Source organism: Panthera leo, chromosome B4 (assembly GCF_018350215.1).
Source record: "Panthera leo isolate Ple1 chromosome B4, P.leo_Ple1_pat1.1, whole genome shotgun sequence".
In the NCBI taxonomy this organism is placed as follows: Eukaryota; Metazoa; Chordata; class Mammalia; order Carnivora; family Felidae; genus Panthera; species Panthera leo.
This window is the reverse complement of record NC_056685.1, coordinates 100870954-100897762: the sequence shown is the minus strand read 5'-3', so window position 1 is coordinate 100897762 and position 26809 is coordinate 100870954. Positions and strand designations below refer to the sequence as shown.

Genomic DNA, 26809 nt, shown 5'->3' with positions numbered 1-26809 from the left:
TACAATCAGTCAGTTGCCCACGATTTAGCTTGCCACATTCTCCCCCTAATCAGCAGTACTTACAAACATTTTGCTGGAGCGTATCTGAAGCAGAAAAGAGTTCACCAAAGACACGGCTCCAGCTGAAAGTAGCACAGGAAGCCAACTACATTTTCCAGTCTTCATCCAATCACATATCTCAGCAGGACGATGGGTCCACATTTCCCTCTACCACCTCTATGTTCTCAAACGCGAGGTAGTGAAGCACCGGCGATCTCACTCACGTTTTTTTTGTTTTTTTTTTTTTTCCTACCTCTCACCAGCCCTTCACTGATCTAGGTCTGCAGCCCTTGACTCTAGATGAGCTGACACAGTGCAGCATGTACAGCCTCCACAGCAGAGCCCCCTAAGAGCAGAAATTAAGCACTGAAGCCCAGTGCTGCACGAGCGTCTGGTGTTTTAGTATTCCACCTGCATTCTCAGATCTATGGCCCTTCCTTGCTGCTGCAGTGGATGCTGCTGGCTGCCATGGCAGCAAACATCCTGCTAAATTAAAACAGAAGCACTGAAGCGGCTGTCCAGCCCAGAATGCCACAGGTTTCAAAGCCAAGCCTGAATGAGATGCTACACTATTCACCCTATGCACATTTAAATCACTCCTGGCCACCCAGCCTCAGACACGGACACACACACACACGCTCACACACACACATTCTCCGACTCTGGAGAATGACAGACTAATTCTCTATAGCTGCAGGCAGCTGAAGCAGGCAGATCTGCCTTCTGAATGTTGGGATTTGTGCTGTAAAAGCACAAATCAAATTCAAGAGTGTAAAGGACCTAAAAAACGTAGCATGACACTCTCCACTGGCTGGCAGATAATGCTTTAAAGGGAAAGACTTCACCTCATCTCTCAAGGGCTTATTATTCTGAAACTATTTTGTAAAATCCTACCACGACAATAAAAATCAAGATTTCTTTACAGAAAAAATAGCCAAGAAAATAACTCAAGAGGGTTCCCCCCCACACACACAATATTTTCACTCAAAGCACAAAATTAAAAGTTGTTGGCCAAGTAAGTAGAATATAATGATGTGACAAAAAATATAAATATGGTTTTTGATACTGAGCATTTTTTCTAGTCTATTCTATTAACCTACTGTAGCATCATCAGCTCTTTATTTTTTGATATTTTAATAAAAACAGAAAACCTACAAGATAAATTTATTGTATTTATCTCACACTGCTTATGTATATATACTACACCAGCACCCTGAAATCTGATTTTAGGAAAACTTTTTTTAAGTTCATTTATTTATCTTGAAGGAGAGAGAGAGAGAGAGAGAGAGAGAGAGAGATTGAGCACGAGCAAGTAGGGTAGGGGCAGAGACAGAGGGAGAGAGAGAATCCCAAGCAGGCTCTACACTGTCAGCACAGAGCCCGATGTAGGACTCGAACTCACCTTCTGTGAGCTCATGACCTGAGCTGAAACCTAGAGTCAAACCCTTAACCACATGAGTCACCCAGGTGCCCCAGGAAAACTTTTAAAACACTTATTAGGTGTGGTAGGGACCATGTGTACCATTTAGAGCTAAGGAGAAAAGTACTATCAGTTTTCTTTTGAGGTTTTCTGCCCATAAGCATTCCATATTAAAAGGAGTAAAATGGAGAAATACGTAGAAATAATTGTGCCATTCCAATTGTTACATAAGTCCCTGCCATTTTCTGAACTAATATGATCTAATTACTTCTGAGTCTGTTTCATACTGCCTACCTCAACTATGGGAAACACCCCAATTTCTTAACTATAGAAATTAGCACTATAATGCACACTACCTATACCTTTACATATGATAATAATCTACTTTTCGAAGTTAATTAATTCTTCTACCCAGGCTCAAGACAGATCATACATAAATCCTCCGTTTTACACACATATATAAAAGGGAATTTAAATGAAAATCACAATTATTTCCAAAAAATTTTTTTGTAATGAAGCAAACACATAAACTTGTGATTGTGAATACTGATTCTCAATACATCTGTCTTTAAAAATAAATGTTTTGGAACACGTGGGTGGCTCAGTCGGTTAAGCCGCCGACTTCAGCTCAGGTCATGATCTCATGGCTTGAAGGCTCATGAGTTCAAGCCCCGCATCAGGGTCTGTGCTGACTGCTCAGAACCTGGAGCCTGCTTCCAATTCTGTGTCTCCCTCCCTCTGCCCCTCCCCTGTTTGCACTCTCTCTCTCTCTCTCTCTCTCTTTCTCTCTCTCTCTCAAAAATAAACATTATAAATTTTTTTTATAAAATTTATAAATGTTTTTATAAAATGTGCTTAAATGAGGGTACAAATGTCAAATCACAGAAACTGATGATTATCCTTATAAAAACAATCATTTTACAAAGAGTTTTTCAAAAGATCAAAATGCCGCTCCCCTTTTGATTCCTAAGCAAAACATTTCTTTTTATTTGCAATTACTGTGACCTAGTGAATCACCAGGTTATAAGACTACAGTAAATATACTGATGTTATAATACTTCATTTCATTTGACGTGTATTAATTACACTAAAGCACCCATGTAGTATAAGACTTATGAAAGCCTTCTAGATTCACACACACACACAAAAAGGGAATTCTTATGTTTTAGACATCAAAATAATGGAAAGCAATAATTATGTCCTCTTTATACAAAGGAGTTTGTGTACCAGTCAGTTTGGACTAGCTCAAACTTTCATGTTCAGAACTCTTGGAGGGCTCATTAAATTATAGCTTGCAGGGCCCCAGCCCCATCCTTACTCATTCAGCAGGTCTGAAAGGGGCTTGAAACTCTACATTTCTTACATATTTCCAGGTGATGCAGGTACTGTTGGCTCTGGGACTCCACTTTGTTAACTCCTAGGCTGATACTAGTGGTTTTCAACTGGTTCCCCCCTAGGGGACATTCAGCAACATCAGGAGACATTTTCTGTTGTCACAACTGGGGAGTGTGGTACTTCTGATACCTAGTAGGTAGAGGCCAATGATGTTTTTATACCCCCTACAATGACAGGACGCCCCCTCCCCCCACAATAGAGAATTATGCAGATTACAATGTCACAAGTGCCAAGGTGGAGAAATTCTGGCTTAGACTAAGTTATGTTAAATTTGCAAGTGCTCTCGAAATTCCAGTGGCTCACAAACCCAAAAATGCATTTTTGCTCACATCAATGTTCACTTTGTTGGCTGCAGCTCTGATTCAGGGACCCTATATACTAGGACCCATGCTAAAAGCACAATACCAGTCTTCAGACATGTTGATCTTACGACAGAGGGAAAAGACATGAGAGATCTTAGCACTGGCTCTTAAAGCTTCTGCTCAGGAACGGCCCATGTCATTTTTCCACTCGCATTTCATTGGTCAAATCAAATCACACGGGCCCTCCTGATTCAGTGGGTCAGGAAGTAAAATCCTCCAGTAGGGGTGAACCCAGGAAGGGGCTGATAAGGAGGAGCTAGTTATTTTGAAGAAATAACCCTAACAGAAAACCCCAAAAGGGTACTTTTGTTTGTCTAAAAACATTGTTGTCAACTCATAGCTACAGAAGTTTTTCCCCTGGAACGACATCAGTTTATCAGTTTACCCTGAACAACAATGGGGATCCCACTCATTGCTTCTCTAGAGGCAGCTATACCTGCTTGTTTCGGATGTGCATTCATATATGGGTATAATTATACTTATTTGTATTCACCCTTATAAATGTATGTTACACGAGGTGGAAGAAGCTTCAGTGCATAGGAGATGAATATCCACAATCAGTACTAAAACTCTCTGATTTTGCCAAGACTTAACAAAAAGCATAGCTACTGTAATGTTCTAAAAAGGAATGTTTCTCAGTGTTTTAGTAAACATAATTGTAAAGTGACTATTTAAGTAAAAGACCTTAAGTGATTTAAATTACCTGAGCTTGATTTCTTAATTTTTACAAAAATTCAAGAAAAATGCGACTTAAGTGATCATTTACAAAGGTCTTAAATACGAGATATTGACCATTATTCAAGACAAAGTCTGGTAAGTCCGAAAAGAAAACACATGTAACCATTAACTTATCCTTCTGCTTAATTTAAATCCTTACGTCTAAAACGATTTCCTGAATTTGTCAAATTATTTTATTACTTTTTTACATATGGTATGCCAGCTTTGCTAATATTAAGTCAGCCTGGCATCTTTCAATGTTTTTCATTTGAATATAAATTCTAGATAAAGATTAAAAAGGGCATTAAACAAATGTTATACATGTTGGTAAAAAGCCTTATGTGTGTGTGCACACATGCGCATACACACACACACACACACACACACACACACACAAGGGCAAGTGTGAACCTATATTAAAAAAAAAAAAAAACTAAACTAAAATCTTTCCTGAATGATTCCCGTGGACTAAAAAATAAAGCTCCCTTTATGTTTGGCAGGATCTCTTGGCACTCAATGAATGGGATGGTCTCTGAGGCCAAACTCTTTTTGTCAATGAACGTAAGAATGAAACCCGAGCCAAAACAATAATATCTGAACCATCATTTTGGCTGGACTTACAGTATCAAGGCTGTGGCATGAATCTTAAAGGATAGGCTGGAAGCAAGAAGCTTGTTCACCTGTTGCCACAAATTATTTAATAACATTCCACCTGACTGTAATAATTAATGGGACCACCATTATTAGATTGGGTAAATATCATTAGGTTTTTTCCCTTGAGAAAATGACAAATAATAGGACACTTGAATGATATATGTAAAGACTTCGGAGGGATATAAGGTCTCCAAATTGTAAAAATCTTGAGTTTTCTTCAGAATGCCATTTTATTGTTATTCATTTCTGATACATTTCTTCACACCATAATTTAACTACACTTAACTTCCAGTACCATTTAATCACAAAGACAGTGTTTTATATAGCTTTATGTGAATTACTGTGTAGATCAAAGTGTAAACACCTAAGCTTCCTGACTTAGTGAATGTCTCTAGCAAACCTGCATTTCAGTGTGAACCACTCAAGTTTGCTCCTTAACAGTATCACCAACCTTTATGTGTCATACATCTTGTAGGTCATGCAATAGGGATGTTTTTCACATTGTTTAAGCACAAACGGGGATTTTCCTTTCCCTTGAGGAAGAGTGCAGGGGTGGAGGGAAGGATAGTATCAGGCATGGCTTGTTCACAGAGGCTCAGACATCCCCTACAATGACCTTGAGCTCATTCTCTTCTGTTCTAAGTTCCGTTTTCTCAATGTTTGTTTCACTTGAGGATGAAGGTAACTGCCAGCAGCTACCCGCTTCTTTCGATAGCTTTAGGTCTCGTGGATAAACAGTGTCTCTTTTCTAACAGTGTTAGGGAAAGTTCTGAGATTTATTCTCATTAGTTCTGACTAAACTGAATTGGGTCACATGTCCATTCCTGAAAGAGTTACTGTGGTCAAGGGAAAAGATTGTTTTGATTTGATCTGCTTGGGTCAATTTCACTTGAGCCACTTAGACAGTGATTGATTGATAGAGAAATGGTTTCCCCCACCAAAAAAGAAAAAAAAAATATTAAGGTGCTATTATTAGCAGATGGGGTAAGGGAGGCTGGTCAGGCAAAAGTACACCAGGACATCAAGGTGTATTTATTGTGAAGCCAAAGGTTCTTAAGATACAGAGGTCTAACCAGCTTAAGATACTTCCTAAAATACTACATGTAATTTTATATTTCTATGTTTGCATTTATTTTCAGGTTCCCTCAAATTGCATAGGCTTCAAAAATTCACAAAACCTGGATCTTATCCTGCCAAGACTAAATCCATCAGAGTTCTATACCGTTAAGTCTACCTCCCTTGGAGAACAGAACAGAATTCTTTCCCAGGGAGGATGCCACACCAACCATTAGCAGTATGAATTCAACAACAGCAATAGCATTGATATTTTTTATTATAGAAAACCAGTGAGTTACCAAGATTTCAATTGAGTGCCCAGTTTTACAATAAGAAACTAATGAAAATAATAAGGTAAGTAGAATTTCATTTTTCAAATTGTTTTTACTGAAGTTATTTCTTCCTGGAATATTATTTTAAGCCCTATATAACTCTTTACAGCTAATTTAGTTGTTCCTAGGCATCTAGTAATTTAATTATTTGTGGTGTTAAAGTTCAATTCTTACTCTTCTATAGGAGGACTCATGTCTTAGTCATGTTTGTCTTCCCAACCTTTGGAAAGACTGGCATGTATACGGAACCAGGTGAAGATTACTGAAAATATGGATGGATGAATGAAACTGTATTTTAGAACAATCCTGTGCATTTATTAAGTATTACAGTCATCTCTCTCTCTCTCACACACACACACAAAGGAAACCAAGGAACAATTCAGCTAAATAATGACAGTGCAGGGGCCAAAATTATTTTCTCTACTTCCTAGAACATTTCATTTCCCCTAATTCATTTTGTCTTCAAAGGAATATTCTGTGGGCTTGGCAATAATTTCCAGTGATTTTGTGGTCTATGGTTTCTCTAGCAGCCGGGATGTAGTAAGTAGCAACAACAGAAATCAGGAAGAGAAGAAAGAAGGAAAGGAGGGGTCAAGAGAGGTTGTTTTTTTGCTTTTCAAAAATTGAAACTGGAGAGATGTTGTATCCTGAGGACTAAAGAGAATGATTTGGTGTAGAGGGAGCTCTTAAGGAGGTAGAAGAGAAAGTAATCCAAGAAAAGGTGGTAAGAATGGGTATAAATGTTGTGTATAGGTAGATGTGATGGCAGGGTTGTATAAAATTCTTTTCTCTCTGCTTTAATTTTTTTTTTCAGTGAAGTCAACATCAAGGTCATCAGTTAGAGGATGGGAGAGTTGGTATGGTAAGTTTGAGAAGAAAAGGCATGAAATTATCATCTAAGAACTTGAGAGGGGTCTTAGGTGAAAAAAAAAAAAGAGTGAATGGACTGGGGAAATACAGAATGATTGCTCGGCAGCAACAAATACTCATTTGAGGTTGGTGATCATAAATGTAAAGTGAATCACATCCACATGGGACATGTTTTTTTCTCCAGGTTCATTCACTTCTGGTATGGAACTGGTGGAGAGTTTAATGTAACCAGGTCTGTGATTTCATCAAATGAAGTGAGAGAGGAGGAACAGTAAAGAGTATATGCAAAAGTCAAATTGCATTCAGTTACCACAGGGATTCAGCTGATTAAGGGGGGGAGGGTGGTAAGAAATAATATGAAGAGTTTGGTGAGGGTCAGTAAAAAGCTGTAGGATCAATGAATTTAGAAATCCTAGCAGAACCAGTGGTAGAGTCATGGAACAAAAGGAAGACCACTGAAAAGCTAGGATTTAATCAGTAAGAATGGGGTGCACAGAAGTGAACTGATAGAGAAGCCGCAGATTCTGATGATGCTCAGCTCAAGGGTGTACCAGTGAAAATAAGTAGCTCAGGAGGGATTAGAAGACAAGATCATTGGAAGAAAGGCCAGGGGATGCTAATCATTCTCTCATCACTGGTCTACCTGTATACTCTCATCTGTGTTCTTCCGATTATAGTACTCAAATTTTTACCCTACTAATCATAAATGAATATCATCTCTGTTCTGGGAAATCCCAAGCTTGCACTGAGATAAATTTTATTATTTTTATTATCATTTTAAACAAATGTTAACAGAAATGACACAATCAGGAAAAGACTCATTTCACCATTTATGCTGTTTTCTTTTATTCCTATCTAAATCACAGACTTGAATCTATTATTCTATAGAAATAATTAATAAAAATGCAAAATAATATTATACCCTGTGATAAATCCACTAAATTATTATATTATGTTAAAGTCTACTTTATATTTCACTTTCAAGTGTTATATTTATTTTTTAATATGTTCATTTACTTTGAGAGAGAGAGTGGGGAAGGCGCACACAGAAAAGGAGAGAGAGAATCCTAAACAGGCTCCACACTCATTGCAGAGCCCCACAGGAGGCTTGACACAGGGCTCAATCTCACGACCTTGAGATCATGACCTGAGCCTAAATCAAGAGTTGATGCTCAACCTACTGAGCCACCCAGGTGCCCCCCACTTTCAAGTGTTATATTTAAAAACATCAGAACGTTAAATGGAAATATCAACTAAAAATGTGAAAGAATGATCAAATGATGGACAGAATAAGAAACTGGAGGAAAAATTCACATGTGGATTATTTATTTAAACAGATACTCAGTGATATATTAAATTCAAAGAAACAATGTTCCTTTGTGAAATTCCCATAAAACCTAAAATTCAAACTGTATAAAGGCATTTTGTCCTACATATTTGAGCTCTGGTATTTCATAGGCATACTGATACATAACTGAAGACATTCATGAATAAAGAAATGTGTGAAGTATATGCATCTCCATGCCACACCAGATTTTAAAAATATCTAGTCACAATACAGATATGTATCATCATTCTCATTATGAGACTATCTGGAGCTATGGGAAAGCCAAAGCTTCCCCCAAGTACTTGAAAATTCTGTAAATACAATCCCAATAGCGATGTCTTAGCATTACCATATCTACCTCTACCCGGAACCGGCCCGTTGCAATCTTCACACAAAACCTCTGATGCCTGATGATACCACTGATGATTCCAAAGGAACCCTCATAATGTTGTGTTGTCAACGGGATCAATATCTCCTGGTGGATATTGCAGGAATGGCTAATGCCTGCCACAGTGTTCAGATCTGCCAAAGAGCTTCTGTCAAACAAGCTCTTTAACCCCCAAATTTGTAATATGTTTATTTTCATGAACTTCAGGACAATATTTTGAATCTTTCAAGCATTAGAGCAATTTTTTTAAAAAATTAAATAGTTCTTTCATTTTTTTTTTTCTTCAGAATATATAAAGGCTGACCAGAAACTTATTGGAATAAGAGAATACCTCTACTTCTATGAATTCTTACTCTTAGAATTATAAAAACTGTCCTCAAACTCTCTTTCCCCTTAGTATGTTTTTCTAAAAAATTCTTTAGTTGCTCATTAATACAGATTTTTATATATATTAGTATTAATTAACATATATTATATATATTATATATAATATAATTACACCAAAGGCCTTCCATATATGCCTACACTCATTTGGGTCCTATAAAAACACACTGGACTAAAGCAGAGAAGCTGGTTTTATATACTTACAAACCTAACAAATTGTATATATGTTTTTTCCTTACATTATTTATATGTAATGAAATATTTCCATAATTAGAATTTTTCCTAAATACACATTTGGAGCCATTGTGTAGGAATGTTCTAAAGAGTAGAGAACTGAAGACAGAACAGGGTGGGATTGGCCATGGTACATTTGTATTGACATCTGATCCTTAACATTTTTTAAAATCTCCAAATATATTCAAGGGCTGTCTTATTAACAATGAAGCTTCCCCAGGTTTTCTATGATTATATTGAACTTGACTGAGGGCAACAATGACTTGAAGACCTCAGCCTCTAAAAGCCCTACCATTCTTCACAAAATTCTTCACAGAACAACAAAGAGATCACCCTGAGCAAAGTAGACAAATATCTAAGAATCTCTGATGCATAAGATGCACACAGTCCATTTATGCTTAAGAAAAAACAGTACGGCACAGATATGACTTTTATTAAAAAGACTTATGGAGAGATTGCAAAAATTCTGAGGTCTGTCCTACCCATCAGTCAGGTCACTTACCAGATATCTCCTCTAGGCACTGCTTAGCAGTTTTATTATATGATACATCCATCTTAGTAGGACTGGTACAGGAGTCAGCAGATGGTAAAGAGGTGCCTTCGTTTTCTGAATGTGATCTGAAATTAACCAAAAAGACAGAAACAAATAGCAATTGCTGTCATCAGTGACTCAAAATTCCCTAGTACAAGCAGAAGTCAACATTTCTATTGTTGTAGTACAAGCAGAAGTCAAGTTTTCTATTAAGGTAAATAAGCACTTCCTTATGACGACGACATTCTTAAACTATCTGTAAGAGAAAATCCTTATTTTCATATACAACCCAAGTACGAGTGAGCTATTAAATCATATCTTAGCCTTTTCTACATTTGAAAGCCTGTAATTACCAGTAGTTACATTTGGGGGGAAGCACAAAACATGAAAAGATCCAACTTTTTCTGCAGTTTTAGATAAAGTCTGGCTAAATTGCATTCTTGTGAGAATAACTAATAAAAATACTGAAAGCATCCCTATAGTTTTTTTTCATGAAAATTCTAGAAATATATCCTAAAACAGAAAGTGTAAGTAAAAAATTAATGTTGAATTTGTTCTGAGCCGTAAACATCGCTATAATGTCTCAATTTCAGAAAAGCCAGTCAATCAGAACCAAATTCTCATTATTAAAATTTCATCTACCTTATGTTTTATATTTGTGTGTGTATATGTGCGCGGCTATGTATTTGTGTGTGTGATTAACATGTAGAGAGTAGGTCTCATCAGATAAAAGTATACAACAGATGGACTGCATATATTTTGATATTCTAATCTTCATGCATTACTTCTTTTATGCACAAGCAAATGTTTTAAGAGGCATGATCTTTCCTGATGCAGCTTCAAAATCCACATATATTTGATCCAAACCACCACATCTTAAAAAAAACAAAAACTAGAGGATGAACTAAGATACAGGAGGAGGCAACCTTGAAGTCCCATTTGTATTACTGGGTTTGGATCATGGTGAGTGACCACTAAATATTTCTCACTTTTAAAAACTATACAGAATATTCCAAATATGTGAAAGAGGAATTCAGTATGCTTTTTTTCTGAATCAATTTCTTTAAAATTTATTTATTTATGTATTATTTATTTATTTTTAAGAGAGAGAATGTGCATCTATGCAAGCAGGGGGGAGGGGCGCAGCCAGAGGGAAACCGAGAATCCCAAACCAACTCTGCAGTGTCAACACACAGCCTGATTCAGGGCTGCAACTTAAGAACAGTGAGATTATGACCTGAGCTGAAAAAAAAAAAAGTCAGATGCTTAACCATGTGAGCTACCCAGGTACCCCTGAATCAAAGTTTAATTAATATGTTACTTTTATTCTAAGTCCTCGTGTTGTTTGAGAGAAAATAAAGTGTAATCACTGATATCCACAATACTTTATATGAAATGACATATCCAGAAACTCTGAAAAGCTCGTTAGGATTTTAAGAAATCGTGGAAAACATTATGCTATATTTATGGACGAATGTGTATATATAGGAATTAATAAACAAAAGAAAAAGCTAAGTGAGAATTCATATAAATGGCCTCTGTTGATTTCTAGCAGACTGTCCTTATTTTATTCTAACTTGAAAATGAATATAAAAAGCACGGCAAAATTAAGAAAGAGGATATACTGTTCAAGTGAAAGGACATAACATAAAGGCCAGTAAAGACTTCAATGTTGCTAAAATCAACGCCTTTTAGTCTTTACCTTCCTTGATGTCTTGGCAGCATTTAGAACAGCAGACCATCATTCCTTTCATGAAGTCATCCTACTCTGGCTTCTATGACAAAAACTTTCCAGTTTGTTCCCCATTCTCTCTGGATGCCACTTTCCCCCTCTTTTGCTCTCTTTTACCCAATCATTAAATGTGGTTCTGGGTAGTGAAAAGAAGGGGATACAGAGGGCAAAACTGTGGGTTCCTCAAAGCAGGATCTTAAGCTTTTTCCAGTTTTCATTGTAGTCTCTTTAGATGATCTCAAGCACATTCACTATATTCATGATTACCTAGCCACACATGAATTCCATATTCTAGCTCTAACCCAGCACTTTCCACTGAATTCCAGATGTATAACACAGCTATTTAATTGACATAACTTCTTAATTGTCACAAAGATATCTCAAATCTATCATGTACAGAATTAAACTTGTAATCTTTTGTTGTAATCTAAACTTGTAATGTTCCTTGTTCATGGTATCCTGGATGAAACCTTTAGGGAAACTATAAGGTGGCTTTGTGTGGTCTGATCTCTGTCTGCCTCTCCAGTACCATCTTGCATGTGAGTCTTCTTATCTCTCGTCTCTGTGGTCACACGAATTTTCTACCCACTTCTCATAGCCCCTTGCCTCAACCGGGCTTTTACACTCCATTACTTTCCTTCTCTCTTCATCCAATTAAGTCTCTCCCTTCAGTTCAAGTAACTCTTAAAGAACCATCTCTAATTTTCAGGTAAAGTCCCAAATTGTAAGTACTTATCTACTCTCTGTATCTATCTTGACAGTACTTCGTACACTTCCAGTGCAAAATCTAATTATTTGATCAATGTTTATCTCCCAAACTAGACTCCACTGCCCACGTTTAAGCTCGCCGTTGTACCCCAACGCCTAGCCTTGGTCTCGCAATGTATTGCACTGAGAAAATATTAGATAAATAAATGAATAAATCTTATTAGCCATCATCATAAAATAGTATTAGAGTACAGCATATAGAGGGAAGCATGGTATAACGGTATATGCAATGTAAAACTTGGGTCTCTAACTAGTTATTAACTCATGTGACCTTGCTAAGTTACTTAGCCTCCCTAAACCTCAGTTTGCTCATGTATGAAAGAAAAATATGTGCCTTCCAAAGTAATTTGAACTCAAGTGTTATTATTACTAATAACAGTAGTTCACTTCTTTTCTTCTCTGGCCTCCAGGTTCTCCTATATCCCCTGTCTTTTGATAGCCCCACCTTCCTCAATGCTAAAGCCCACTACAGTCGGTTCTTCTACTTGGGCTTATTTCTTGTGGGCCACTGCACCTCCCTGACCTGTTCCTTAGCCTGCTGTCCCTGAATGAAGGGTTAAAATCCGCTGAAGTTTTCTAAGGATATTTATTACTTGCTGAAGAGGTTTAAATGGAGAGTATGTGGTGAGATTGGAGACCCCAGGGAAACTTTGCTGGCTGTCTGCCAAGAAGCCTCAGAAAGGCAGGGTGACTTGGTGAACTGGCTGTGAGCCAGGATTGGCCTACAGTCCTGCAGACTCAGTATTCATAGACTGATCTCTCAGAAGCTGAGTCACATTAAGTAGTTCACTTTGATGGCTGGCTATAGTCCAACGCCAATTGGTTCTTACGAGAACAAGATCAGTAGCTGTTACCGGAGCCTGAATGCATGTGCTCATGCTAGTTACAAAGGTTCTAGAAAAATCTGTATCAAGTAAAAATGTATTTTGAATGTGTCTTGAGAGTAGAAATTCTGCTTTGCTCTGAATAAACAGATCTTAAAAAGTTGCTCAGGAGCTGACGGTAGCTATCTTCCTCAGCGTATGAGACTTGGTACTCAATTCCATCAGCTGTCTTCAGGCCCTATTATCTGAGGCTCTTATAAAAAGTATGCACACTACTAGGGGCACCTGGGTGGCTCAGTCAGTTGAGCGTCTGACTCTTGATTTTCGCTCAGGTCATGATCTCACAGTTCATGGAATTGAGCCCCATGCCAGGCTCTGTGCTGACAGTGAGGAGCCTGGCTGGGATTTTCTCTCTCCCTCCTTCTATGCCTTCCTTGCTCACATGTGCTTGCTTTCTCTCAAAAATAAATAAATAAATAAATATACACATATTTTTAAGTATGCACACTTCTGACAGCTCAGTGATCTATTAGAACATTTCATTTTATTTTGGTTTTTAAAAATCTGTCAGTGTGTATTTCTGGCTGATTCCCGCTTTATTATCTTTTTTATTTTAATTTACAGGAGGTGATTTTTTTTAATCCTATTTATTTTTGAGAGAGAGTGAGAGACATGGTGTGAGCAGGGGAGGAAAGAGAGAGAGGGAGACACAGAATCTGAAGTAGGCTCCAGACTCTGAGCTATCAGCACAGAGCCCAATGAGGGGCTCAAATTCACGAACCATGAGATCATGACCTGAGCCAAAGTCGGACATTTAACCGACTGGGCCACCCAGGCGCCCCGACAGGATACAATCTTATTTACCTTATTTTCAAGTTCTTTGGTGTATTTTCCATGGTATTACCTATATTATGAACAATAGGGAAGCAGATTGATCAAGGAAAGGAACATGGAAAGGGTTAAATTTTAAATAATTTATAAAAAGGACCTACAAGACATCTCGTTTCATATGTGCATGTAAATGGATCCAGGTCTCTGGTCTACATATGTCACAAACCATCTATTTCTCCAGATTTCCACTCATTGTATTTTAGAGTGGATTCAAATTTTAACTCTAGTCTCCAGAGGGGCAATCACTGCTAACTGGTAAAGATTTAACTTTTATACAAATGATCAAAGAAGTTCAGTTAAATCTCTGAAGACTCCCAACATGTCCTCTCTTTTTGTGCATGTTTCACTCTGATAAAATAAAAGGGTTTGGGGTGATTCATGAAACAATTTATGAAGACTTCAGAATCAATAGTGTTCTCCAATCAAAGGGTTCATTTTGACAGACACAGTGAATAATGCAGTGGCATCATTCACTGTTCCTACATAAACTGATACTACATTTTCCTCATTCTGATTGGAAAAAGGAAAAAAAAAAAAAGTAAGTGTCATGATGTTCCTGTAAAATATTTAAAAGACCTGAATTGTGCAGACTAATTACTGTGTATTTACAACATGGTCAACACGTTGCAAGTACCTACTGAAACTGTCAAATATAGCATTGCAAAAACGCCATATTTAGAGTGTTAACAAGCCAGGCTCTCAGGGTTAGTATCTCTTACCAAGCGTGGTAGCGGTGAAAAGTGTAGAGTTCACTGATGATTAACACGAAAGCGATTTCCTGTTTCTGTGCACTTACCATGTGCCAAATACTATGCCTGGTATTTTACTGATGGCATTTCACTTAAATGTCCCAACAATCCTATTGTTATGGAATGAATGTCTGTTTCCTCCCCCAAATCCTTACCTTGAAAACTAATCTCCAATATGATGGTATTAGGAGGTGGAGGCTTTTTGGGCTGATTAGGTGTTGAGAGTGGAACGTTCATGCCTGGGATTAGTGTTGTTTTAAAAGACACCCCAGAGAACTCCCTCACCCCTTCTGTCATGAGAGGGCAGAGTGAGAAAATGGTCATGTGTGAACCAAGAAGCAGGCTCTCACCAGACTTGGAAATTCCAGCACTTTGATTTTAGACTTCCCCACTTCCAGAACCATGAGAAATAACTGTCTGCTGTTTAAGCCACCAGGTCTATTTTTGTGACAGTAGCCTAAACAGATTAAGACACCTATAATATAGGTGCTGTAGATAGATTCAGGCTTCTAGAGGTTTAATAATTTGCCTTATATAACAAGCTGGTAGATAGTTATCCCATATGTGACCCTGGCTACCTCTAAACACTGTTCTATTAACCACTACCCTCCAGTTTAACACCATTCAAATGCCTCTGGACACTATTTTAGTACACTTGAGGTCTCCTTAGCTGACAGATACTTCATTCACTAAGTGAATAACACACAGTATTTGAAAATGACAATAGCTACTGATCTACCTTAAATATTATTCTTTACTCTTTACTACCTTAAATTTGTACTCTTACAAAAAAGAAGCTATTATATATACCACTCAAAGGACTTCAGCAGTAAGTCCTAGATACTATCAATTGGAAATTTCAAATATCATAAATATGAGTGTTTGCTCATTAATTTATATTAAAATATATCCTCCCCTGGATTCATCTTAATATGGATATAGTCACACAGGTAAGCACAAATACAGCTGGGTTGAGACAGCAACATTAATAGTCTAATAGTTTGATTTATAAATCAAACAAAGGCAAAGAAAAGTAAATATCTTTCTAAAACCACCATGGTTTTGCTCTCTTCTTTCCTTCCTGTTGGGAAGGCAGACAGGTGACACCTAGGGCCAAGGACAGAAATGAGTCAGGAGGAAGAGTACTAAGTGTGGATGGGAAATTTGTTATTTCAGGATGGGTTGAGCAAATAAGAAGATATATGGAGAATAATGTGAGCCAAGTTTCTCAGTTAACAAAAGGAAATACAAGTATGGAAAGGAAATATGTATGTATGTGTGTGTGTATATACATATACATAAATCATGTATTATGTATATGCATACATATCTATATATTGTCCTTAATTTATGAAGAGGTTACATTCCTATAAACCCGTTGTAAGTTGAAAATATTGTAAGTTGAAAAGGAATCTAATATACCTAACTGACCTACCATCATAGCTTGGCCTAGTCTACTTTAAATGTGTTCAAAACACGTGCATTAACCTACGGTTGGGCAAAACCATCTCATACAAAGCCTATTTTACAATAAAGTGCTGAATACCTCATGTAATTTATTGCACACTGTACTTAAAATGAAAAGCAGAGTGGTCGTATGGAGACACAATGGTTGTCAATGCATTGGTTGCTGACTCTTGTGATTGCCGGCTGACTGAGCTGAGGCTCTGCCTGCTGACGGGCATCACGAGACAGGACAGTGCTGCATATCACTAGCCCCGGCAAAAACCAAATTCAAAAGTATGGTTTCTGCTCAGTGTGTATTTGCTTTCACTCCATTTTAAGTGGAGGACTATCTGTCTGTGTGTATATATATCATAGAGAGCTCACAGACACTGAGATAAATAATGATATAAGTGTGTGTGTGTGTGTGTGTGTTTGCATGTGTGTGTTACCTACATATATTTTACCATTTAGGAAACCAGGGAGCGGTGAGATCTTGGTTTCTAAATATCACTCTCTACAAAAAGAAATCAGGACTCCTTAGTAAAAGCTGCAGCCAAGAGATAGGGAGAGTACAAGATGAGCCTGAACACCTGGAGCTGAAAAGAAATAAAGTTCTCAAAGAATAACGGGGCAGAAGCCAGCTTGAAGGGGATCCCAGTAGTGAAACCTGAGAAAATTTAAGCATTAAAACAGTCATATCAATGGGTTAAAATCCACTGAATACAATGGGAATCCATTAATCCATACAATTTGAAGAGAGGGGAAGAGGGGGAGGGAGAAGGAAAAGGCAAAGGAGAAGGGGCGTCTCTTAATAAAGAAACCCAAGGCAGAAATGTGGAAGGAATGATAGGATTAGAAGTCATTTGACCTCCACTCAACTAAAATATTAATTTATGGAAAAAAATCTCAATGGATGCTGAATCCTAGAGGCAAAAGAAGATCCAGGAACAGAATTTTTACAAAGAGTCTCAAGATACCTTTCCACAAAAATACTCATTGAATACAAACGGGGAAAACTCTAGAGTGAAAAACTATGGCAAAATTATCTTAATCGAGGGATTAAATTTCACATCACCAAAATGGGAAGTATCAGTGTTGTTGCTATCTGATAGGATGCGATGGGAAGAACACAGCATCACTTCTGTGGCATTCTGAATAAAAATATATAATACACATTTAGTGATGAGCAAATATCAGACAAGCCCAAATTAAGAAACAGTCTACAAATGCTTATTTTCACCACATCAGCGTCATGCAAGTCAAGCAAAGATCAAAGAACTGCTCCAGATTGAGGGAAAATAGGCAGAAATGCCAACTTGGTACAACAGTCATCCTGAATTGGTCAAAGGGGATCTCTGGGACAATCAGTGAAACTTGAAGAAGTCTCTGGCTGCCGTGAGTGAAGTATGTATGGGAGTTCTTTGTACTATTCTTGCAAATTTTCTGTAAGCTTAACATTTTTCCAAGAGCAAATAAAATGTAGAAAGAAGAAACAGCAGTGGTTTGATTGGGCAATCTGGCAGCAAACCTCGTAAGCCAACTACAGAAGGTATTTGATGAAGCTTCTCCGCTGAGAGAATGCCAGCTCCTAGCACTATCCCACACAACAGGCCCTCTTCTAGTGGTGTCTCTATATTCCATCTTAAAAATACTGCTGTGCGAAGGAGTTTAAACTGCTACCCGATGCACATATATATCTCAAACCTAGCAAAAGACAAGCTCTCAAGGCTGGCATTCAATAAACTGCACTTTGTACTGATGACCAATTACGCCCAGTTCACATAAAACCACAATTGCAGCATAATCTGTAATAGTAGCTGCAGGGCTTAGAAAAGCTTTTTCTGCATGATGGTTATCTGCTCTCCATTTCAATCTTGGTATACTCACAGCTCCTCCTACTCAGTTTACTGGTTCAACAAATTAGCCAAACTTAAAACCATGTGTGTAAGCATTTTCAAGATTAATGTTTTGCATTCTTTACCTTTCCGAACGTAGTATATTCAAGTGTCAGTTTTTCTTGTCACTTCCTAGGCAAATCTGAACTCTCACAAAAACTGGCTGCAACAAAAATATCTCCTGAGAACCCATGATGCTGTTGTGTAAGATATATTTTGTGAAGAAAAAAAAAACAAAACCTCTGCATTCAGACTTTACTGACCTAATTTTACAATTCAAGTGTGTATAGAGGGTCTCCTCCTATATTTAATTCATAGGTTTAAGATGCATGATGGTTTTCTTCTCTGTATAACAGTGTCTTGCCTTATCTATGTGTTGGGTTCTTTCTGCGTGTGTGCGTGCGTGTGTGTGTGCACAAATGTGGATGCAAGTGCAAACGACCCCCACTCCTGATTCTACTCCCTTTGCATTAAGATGTTTGCTTTATATCCAATGCACTGTTTTCCTGGCATTTACTACAAGTGGTCAGAAAATAAGGAAAAGAAGGTGGACCTTAAAATAGCAAGTTAAGAATCTGGTTACTAGCTCTTTTGAAAATTATTGGAGGCTGCTAAAAAGACTGAGGTTTGGGAAAAATGTACAGGTCTCTCTTTTCTCTTTAATTGACTATTTACTTCACTATTTGACTTAATATGTCTTTACCATCATGAGGAATTATAGCTCTAAAGTGATGAATACACAAGCTATGTAAGAAAAATGACATGTGGGTAGAGGGGAGGCATTTTTTAAAAATAGAGCAAAGGTAGTAACTTTTGAACTCCAGGTGAGGAAAACAAGTTTGAAGAAGACAGCATAGGGTCAAACCAAGAAAGAATACCAAGAAAGAACAAGAAGAATGAAAAGCTTCTTTTCTGAACGACGCTCTTCTTTCTCCTTCCTTTCCTCCTGTAATTGGGACCTCTAATTCAAATCTTAACAAAGCTACCTCTGAAAGTCAGGAAATTTCTCCCTCATATAGCCATTGAGCATTTTAACCTATGCTGTTGTCTTCCATTAACAATCTAACTTACACAGTGAAGACACAGCAATTTTCATAATCATGCTTCACACACTTGTGCTCTCTCTCTCTTGCACACACACACACACACACGCACACACACACGCACACACACACACAAGTCTAAGGGCCTGATATTCAGTAATTTCTGTTACAATTAGGCTCCAATCAACCTTCATTTTCCAGGAAATCTACTTTACTTGCTGACTGCCCTACACATCTGGTATTCATCCTGTTTATATGGTTCCTTCAGTCTTGCAATTCCTTCCTTGTCCCCCTCATTTCGGCATGCCTAAATCCCACTTATCTTTCAGAACCCAGTTCAAGTGCCACTTTCTCTGATTCCGACACCTAGCAGTAATTTTCCATGTTTTGAAGTCTCAATGTACCAAATCCGGTTCGCTGTTGGAGAGCTTTAGACATCTCGCTTCATTTTGTAGTGATCTTTGAGTCAGTCTCTTGCCTACTATACTGTGGACAACAGAAAGAAAATGACATTTGGGATGTGTCATGTTTCACTCTATCCTCATGTTTTATACATAATAGATTTTAGTAGGGAGTTACTGGAAGAAGAACAAAATAAGTGAATGAATGTCCTGAAGAGAAGAAATTTCATTCTTTAAATATTTTAAAGCTGTTTATATTTCAGTTAAACCATCTAGCTCATTTATAGGAGGTAAGAGATTTCAGAAGTTTCTCTGTTTCATTATACATTGCTGCTAATTGTACTATTCATCTATAGCAGGTGAGTCTAAACCATGTTGATGGTGTTTCATTCAACAATTTCACATGGTGCCCATGGTAGGTAGGTTCTGTTCTGGGCATTACACTACTAAATAAAAAATATAAGAGCTGGTATCAATGAGCTTGTTATTTATAGCTGGAAGTGGCTGACTTTCTTTTTTTTGAGAGAGGGAGCAAGTGAGCGAGGGGCAGAGAGGGAGAAAAAGAGAAGGGGGGCTCACCTGAAGCAGGGCTCTTGCTCATTGGAAGTGGGGCTCGAGCTCACCCCATGCAGGACTCGAACTCACAAACCGTGACCTGAGCCGAAGTCAGATGCTTAACCGAATGAGCCAACCAGGTGCCATGAAATCATACTTATTAATAAGTTATCAAAATAGTAGCAGGGGTGCCTGGGTGGCTGAGTTGGTTAAGCGTCCAACTCTTGTTTTCGGTCAGGTCATGATCTCAGTGTTCGTGAGATCGAGCCCCACATTGGGCTCTGTGCTGACAGTATGGAGCCTGCTTGGGATTATCTCTCTCCCTCTCCCTCCCCCTCTCCCCTGCTTGAGCGCTCTCTCTCTCTTTCACTCTCTCTCTCTCTCAAAATAAATATTTAAAAAATAATAGCAGATAATAATAAACTTTATGAATAAAATATAAGAAGATGATGTCATAGAATTCTGGCAAAAGGCATACTGAATGTTTCTTTGGATTAGATGGCTGGAGATAGCTTGTGTGAAGAGGTAGCATGTAAGCAGAGATCTGATGAGAAGTAGCCTGCTTTGCTCTGGAAGAGGATTGTCACAGGTAGAGAGATCATCTATGACAAAGGCACCAAAGCAGAATAGGTTAGTTTGTTGAGAAACAGAACGAAGGCAGGGGTTTAGTGCCCTACAGGAGAAATGGTATGACTGTGGCCTGTGGGTTAGATAGAGGGTCAGATTATGTAGGGACTTGTAGGTCTTGGCAAGGTGTCTGGGTTTCATTGTTTTCAAGTGTAGTGAAAATCCAATAGATTGTCTCGTAAATTGGAATGACATATATAATGTACACTTTTAGGAGGTTAGAGCCCCTGCTGTGTGAAGAATGCTGTTGGAAAGGGCCAGAAGTGGAATCTGGAAGACTCACTGGAAACTAGGTAAGTACTGATGGTGACATGACTTGGACCAGGAGAGGGGGGTGGAAATGGAAAGAAATGCCTGATTGAGGGTATGTTTTGGGGGGGAAGAGCCAATAGGACTAACTGAAAATAAGATGTGCAGGGAGAGAGTGATTGAAAATCAAGAGTAAAATATGGATTCTTTCCAAATTTTCTTCTGAATTTTCCACTCAATAATCCTACATCCCAAACCTCTACTCTCTTCTACATTATTTCTTGTATATACTTCCATAACAGCAATGATTTTTAATTTTTATTATATTTTATCATTATGTCCAATAGAGTGAACTCCCTGAGGGCAAGGCAACGTCTTTTTTTTTAATATATATATGTAATTTATCGTCAAATTGGTTTCCATACAACACCCAGTGCTCATTCCAACAGGTGCCCTCCTCAATGCCCATCACACACTTTCCCCTCTCCCCCACCCCCCATCAACCCTCAGTTTGTTCTCAATATTTATGAGTTTCTTATGGTTTGCCTCCTTCCCTCACTGGAACTCAAAGTCTTTTAAAAAAAATCTTTGTAGTTCTTAATACATGGTATTTGCAAAATGAATGATGAGTACATAAATGAAAACGTATTTGGTGTTTTCCCTTTACCTAAACAATGGCAACCTGTCATTCTACCACTTATTATTTTCCGTTACATTTATTTATTTTTTGAGAGAGAGAGAAAGAGAGAGAGCAAGGGAGGGGCAGAGAGAGGGGAGACAGAAGATCTGAAGTGGGCTCTGTGCTGACAGCAGAGAGCCTGATGCAGGGCTTGAACTCACTCACCATGAGATCATGACCTGAGCCAAAGTTGGAGGTTTAACCAACTGAGCCACCCAGGCACCCATATTTCTTTTCTTTTCTTTTCTTTTCTTTTCTTTTCTTTTCTTTTCTTTTCTTTTCTTTTCTTTTTTCTTTTCTTTTCTTTCTTCCTTCCTTCTTTACTTCCTTCCTTCCTTTCTTTCTTTTTTTATAGAGAGAGAGAGAGCACATGAGCGGTAGAGGGAGAGAGAGAATCTTAAGCAAAGTCCACACCCAGCACAAAGCCTGATGTGGGAATCGATGTCAAAACCCTGAGATCATGACCTGAGCCAAAATCAGGAGTGGGATGCTTAACTGACTGAGCTACCCAGGCGCCTCATCATTCTACCAAATCTCAAATATCTCTGGTAGCCACCTTAATACAATGGCAGTCTATTCCATTCAAATAGGTTTAAATATTGGGAACTTTTTATTTTAAATTAAAACATTCTTTCTTAAAATTTTCCACTTTTGATTTCAGCTATATCCACTCGTTAAATGGATAAAGATATACTAACTTAAAAACTACTTTTATCACACTATAGAGATAAATGAGTCACAAAAACTTAATTTAGAACATGCTTGCATTGTATAGGAAGTAGGACTAATATGAAATCCATTAACTTCCAGAACTCAACATTATATTTATAGAACTCTGACATTCAATTTGTAACAAAGAGTATTATGAAGCATATATTAGAGTTCCAGAAGTAATAATTAATAACCTAGCATGACCTAGAATCAGGGTGAAGAAAGGAGAAAAACATCACCCTCAGCCATAAATCTTCCCATTTTATAGAAGTTATTAAATTATCTTTAAATATCAAAACTATATACACTATACACATACACACACACACAACTTGAAAGCAATTTGGCATTTCCTATCATAAATGGGTTCTGATTAAGAATTCTGCAACCTATGATAGACATTTTTCTGGCCAGAATCTTTCCAATAACTATTTCTTGCAGGAAGAACTGGTGAACAACGAAGGGGATACTACAGGTCCAAGCACATTTGAGTTCAAAGGCAAATCCCTACCAGCCCTGTGACTTTAAATGGCAACTACTATTCTGATTGGAAATCTCCGATTCTTCATCTTTGTGAAATGGAGATAACATTTTTCCTCATTTGTTGATGATAAAGTTTAAATGAGAAAATGAACATAAATCTTGTGAAATACAGACTTGTACTAAGTACTCAAGAACATTATAAAATAGTCAATTATGCCTGTTATCAAATAATTGGCAATCCAGAAAAGTCTGTCAGGCATTTTGCAGGAAGAATTCTTACATGGGGTTGGAACGACAGAGTCAAAAGAAAATCAAGGGTTACCTAATCCAAACAACATGATTCTGTAATATAAATATCTTTCGCTGACAGTTAAAAAGCTTAAGTATTGATTAATCTACCTTGAGGGGATTTACATTATCATTTACAAAATTATTCTGAATTTATAAGAGACTTCCAGCAACTATTGCCTCATACGCAGACTATGACGTGAAATTTTCTAATCAGACGGTTTTATTTTCAACTACCTTATATTATTCATAATAATACCACTAATTGGTGATGTTTATAAGCCATTTACTCTGAATCTGGATCTGTGCTAAAATCTTTACATGAGGTTGCCTTATTTCATCTTTAAAACACCCCAAGTGGACATTCTTACCCACCATACTTCACAGGATTATACACTGAAATTTGGGGAAGACTGTTCACTATGTGGCGGGAACTATCCTAAGCCTTGTATAAATATCAACTCATTTCATCTTCAAAATAGCCTTAGGAGGCAGCTTCTCTTATTATCAGCCCCATTTTACAGATTAGGAAATCAAGGCTCAGAGTCTTTAAATACATTGCCCAATGTCACATGGCTAACAAAGGACATTGTCAAGATTTCAACCCAGCCAACTTGGCTCCTGGGGTCATCTACTCACCAACACAAGATGTTGTTTCCGAACAGTGGTAGAACAGGCAGAATTCACAGCCCATAGTCTTAGCTACTTGGCTGTATTACCTCAGTTTTATCATCTCCATTTTAAAAGGGGCAAACAGAAACTAAGAGGTAGGAGAATGTGGCAAGGTCACACAACTGATCCATACCACAACCCCAGGCTGTGCTGCTTCCTCTTTTTAATAGTGAGAGTTGCATTTTTCAAATGGAAACCACCAAATTTGTGTCCACTGGACACTTTCTGATAAACAAACAAAAAAACCCAAAAAAAGCCTGTTGCCACTTCTAAAAACATGCTTGCTAACCTGGCAGGCACAATCTTTCTGCTTAGATTTACGCTTTCCTGTGAAATTCATTTGTGGTGATTTGAGATGACTGATGCTTCTACAGAATATATTTGAGATGCACATGTGTGCTGAGTGTGACATACTTAACACTTGATAATTTTTCTCACATATGTGAAATGTGGATTATGATTTTGACATCTTCAATTCTCATTTGTCACACAGGGACTCTGGAGTTAGAGCTGAGTCCCATCTGATCCAAATACAAAGGTTTTAAATGAATTACTACTCCTAAAGGCAGAAAAGCAGACTTGAAAAAGAAGCTGAGAGATAGTAATTTTAAATTTGCTTCGCCGAGTATATAAAGCACCAGAAAAGCACTCAGGTTTTTCACTGAAGGAAAACAAACCCTCATAATTACTTTCTTTACATAAAAAAACCCATACATTTAATAAATTTAATACATTATTAAGCTATATAATATTGACCCTCACTTAAGTATAGCAGGTACTGCCTCCTATTCAGAAAACGTCTTTCCTGTTATTGAACTGCCAACTTGCCAAAAGGGCAGACGTTATCCCTCCCTAAGCATCTCCTGGCAGAAAAGACCATGAATAAAAATGGAGGCAAAGCAGTGACTGACATATTTCTAATTGATTAAGACAACCCACACAATAGGCAAAACATGCCATTTTTATAACTGTATAGAATAAATATTTTAAGATATAGCACATGTTGGCATATTTCAATACACATAAGTACAATGCAAGAACAAATTAATAAAGCACAAATATAATAATTATATAGATTATTATGTGTGCCTAGAAACTAACGCTTAGCCAGAGAAAAGTAATATAAATTGTATGCTGGGAAACCAATACCTTATAAACAATATTCAACAAACACTTACAATGTTCCAGAATATAGAGCAAACATAGGAATTTTCCCTATTACTCTTCTCCGCGCTTTAAGGTAGATACTATTATTCCTATTTGACAGTTGAAGAAAATGAGACGAAGAGTCGTAAAGTCACAAAGCTGGTGCGGGCCAGAGCAGGACATTAAAGCCACGTGTGTCTGACTCTAGAGTCTGCCCCTTTAGGCATTTGGGTGTACTTGCTCCCAAGGGCGAAAAGAAAACTATCTGTAAACATTATAAAACTGAGAATTGTTTTAAAAGACCAATAATAAAAATGGTAATAGACACAGGGAAAAGTCATGGCATCTGGGTTTCATTTCACCTTTGAGAACAAGTAAGTTAACTTCCTAAAGCCTCAAGTTCTTGAAAAGAGGAGACAAGAGGGCAGAAGAAGGGAAGAGGAAGCGGAATAGGACTAGAGAATACGGGTTACGTTTTTCTTAAAAGATGAAATTCGAGGCCTTTATCTTCAGGATGAAACATTGTTCCAAAATGACCACCGCAAAACACAATGCTAGTAACCGTGTTTCTTACACTGTGAGCATGAAGGCCTGCAGGAGATGACAGCTGTGGACCAACAGGGGCCACCTTACCTGTAAATGAATGGAGCCACCGTGGCAGTGTTGGGGTGGCTGTGTTGCTGCTGCTGAGGCAGGTGGACGGCACCATTCCCCGCAGTCTGCCCACTGCCTTGTGCCCCTAGCACGGCACAGGAACCAGCATGAGAAGCTTGGCCGGCTTCCCTTCCTTCCAAAGGAGCAGGGCAATTGGATGTGCTTGCTTTTTCAGTGGTAACGGGCTTAGGTAAGGACTGGGAAGGGCTTCCCTTGGTAGTCCTGAATTTTTCTGACTCTTTGCTCACTGCACTGCCAGATGAAATGGTTTGCTTTGCTGTTGGCACCTTCGAGCCTGGTTTGGGAATGCCGCTGGAAGAGGGGATTAAGCTTTCTTTCTTGGCTGCTGTCGTCTTGCTACCCTTTGGGATCAAGCTTGCGATTTTAGAGGTCTTTTTTGGAGCCGTCTCTGTCACCTGATCCTTCTCGTCCTTGACTGGTTTTTCAGTGCAAACTTTATTTTTGTCCCTGTTCTTTTCCTCTTTTTCCTTTGGCTGTAGCAAAGACTTTTTATTGCTGAGGTTTTTGCTTCCAGCTTTTGGAGGAGCTAATTTAGGTGACACTTTGGGGCTGCTGTTGGTTGAGCCACCGCTATTCAGACCACTGCTAAAACCTTCCATTTCTCCAGATTCAGAAAAGGCATCGTCATCCTTCCCGCCATCACTGGGTCCTGAACTGGGAGATTGTGGGGGCCGTAAAGCAGTCCGGGCATTGACCAGCTTGAATTTTTCAAGCATGGATTTCTGTCCCGAGGGAGCTGTTTTGACCCCTTCTGACGCAGGCGGCTTCAGTCTGTCTGCAGAGGGTGTGGGAGAGGTGGCTGGGCTTGGCTGCTTCACGGTCAGCATGGTGGAGGTGGCGCTGTGCTTGACGTTCATGGACTTGCTGCGCCAGGGTTTGCTGGCACTTGGGGAAGGGATGGCGGAGGCAGGAGGCTGCCCAGCAGTGCCAGGGGGCTGTGCGTTTCCATTTACACCTGAAGATGGTTGAGGTCCTTTGGAGGAATCTGGACGTGAAGAAAAAAATGAGCAAGAAAAGGCTGATGACTTTTGATCGCTTATTTCACACCACAGAGTACTGCTAACGACAGACACAGGAAAGGATCTCTCCTGTAAGCAGAAAGGAGACATGCTATGGGGCATTGATCACTCTTGTGCTACGGTTGTCTTTGTACCACGTATCACAGATTCAGGATCTGAGAGCCGCTGGTTTTAGAAAACAATTATTTTCCCTTCTAAAATTTTTCTAACCCAAAGGAACTTCGCTAGTCATACACATCCAAAGAG

At 38.3% G+C, this 26809-nt stretch overlaps 1 protein-coding gene across 1 annotated transcript in view; it reads right to left on the bottom strand.

Moving 5' to 3' along the window:
* NAV3 (neuron navigator 3) overlaps positions 1-26809 on the bottom strand; it is a 599823-nt gene that overhangs the window by 173006 nt on the left and 400008 nt on the right. The window contains exons 8-9 of the mRNA XM_042947238.1: positions 25503-26529; positions 9681-9796 (exon numbers count right to left, since the gene is read on the bottom strand). Of these exons, the coding sequence (XP_042803172.1) occupies positions 9681-9796; positions 25503-26529 (1143 nt within the window). The remainder of the gene's footprint in view (positions 1-9680; positions 9797-25502; positions 26530-26809) is intronic.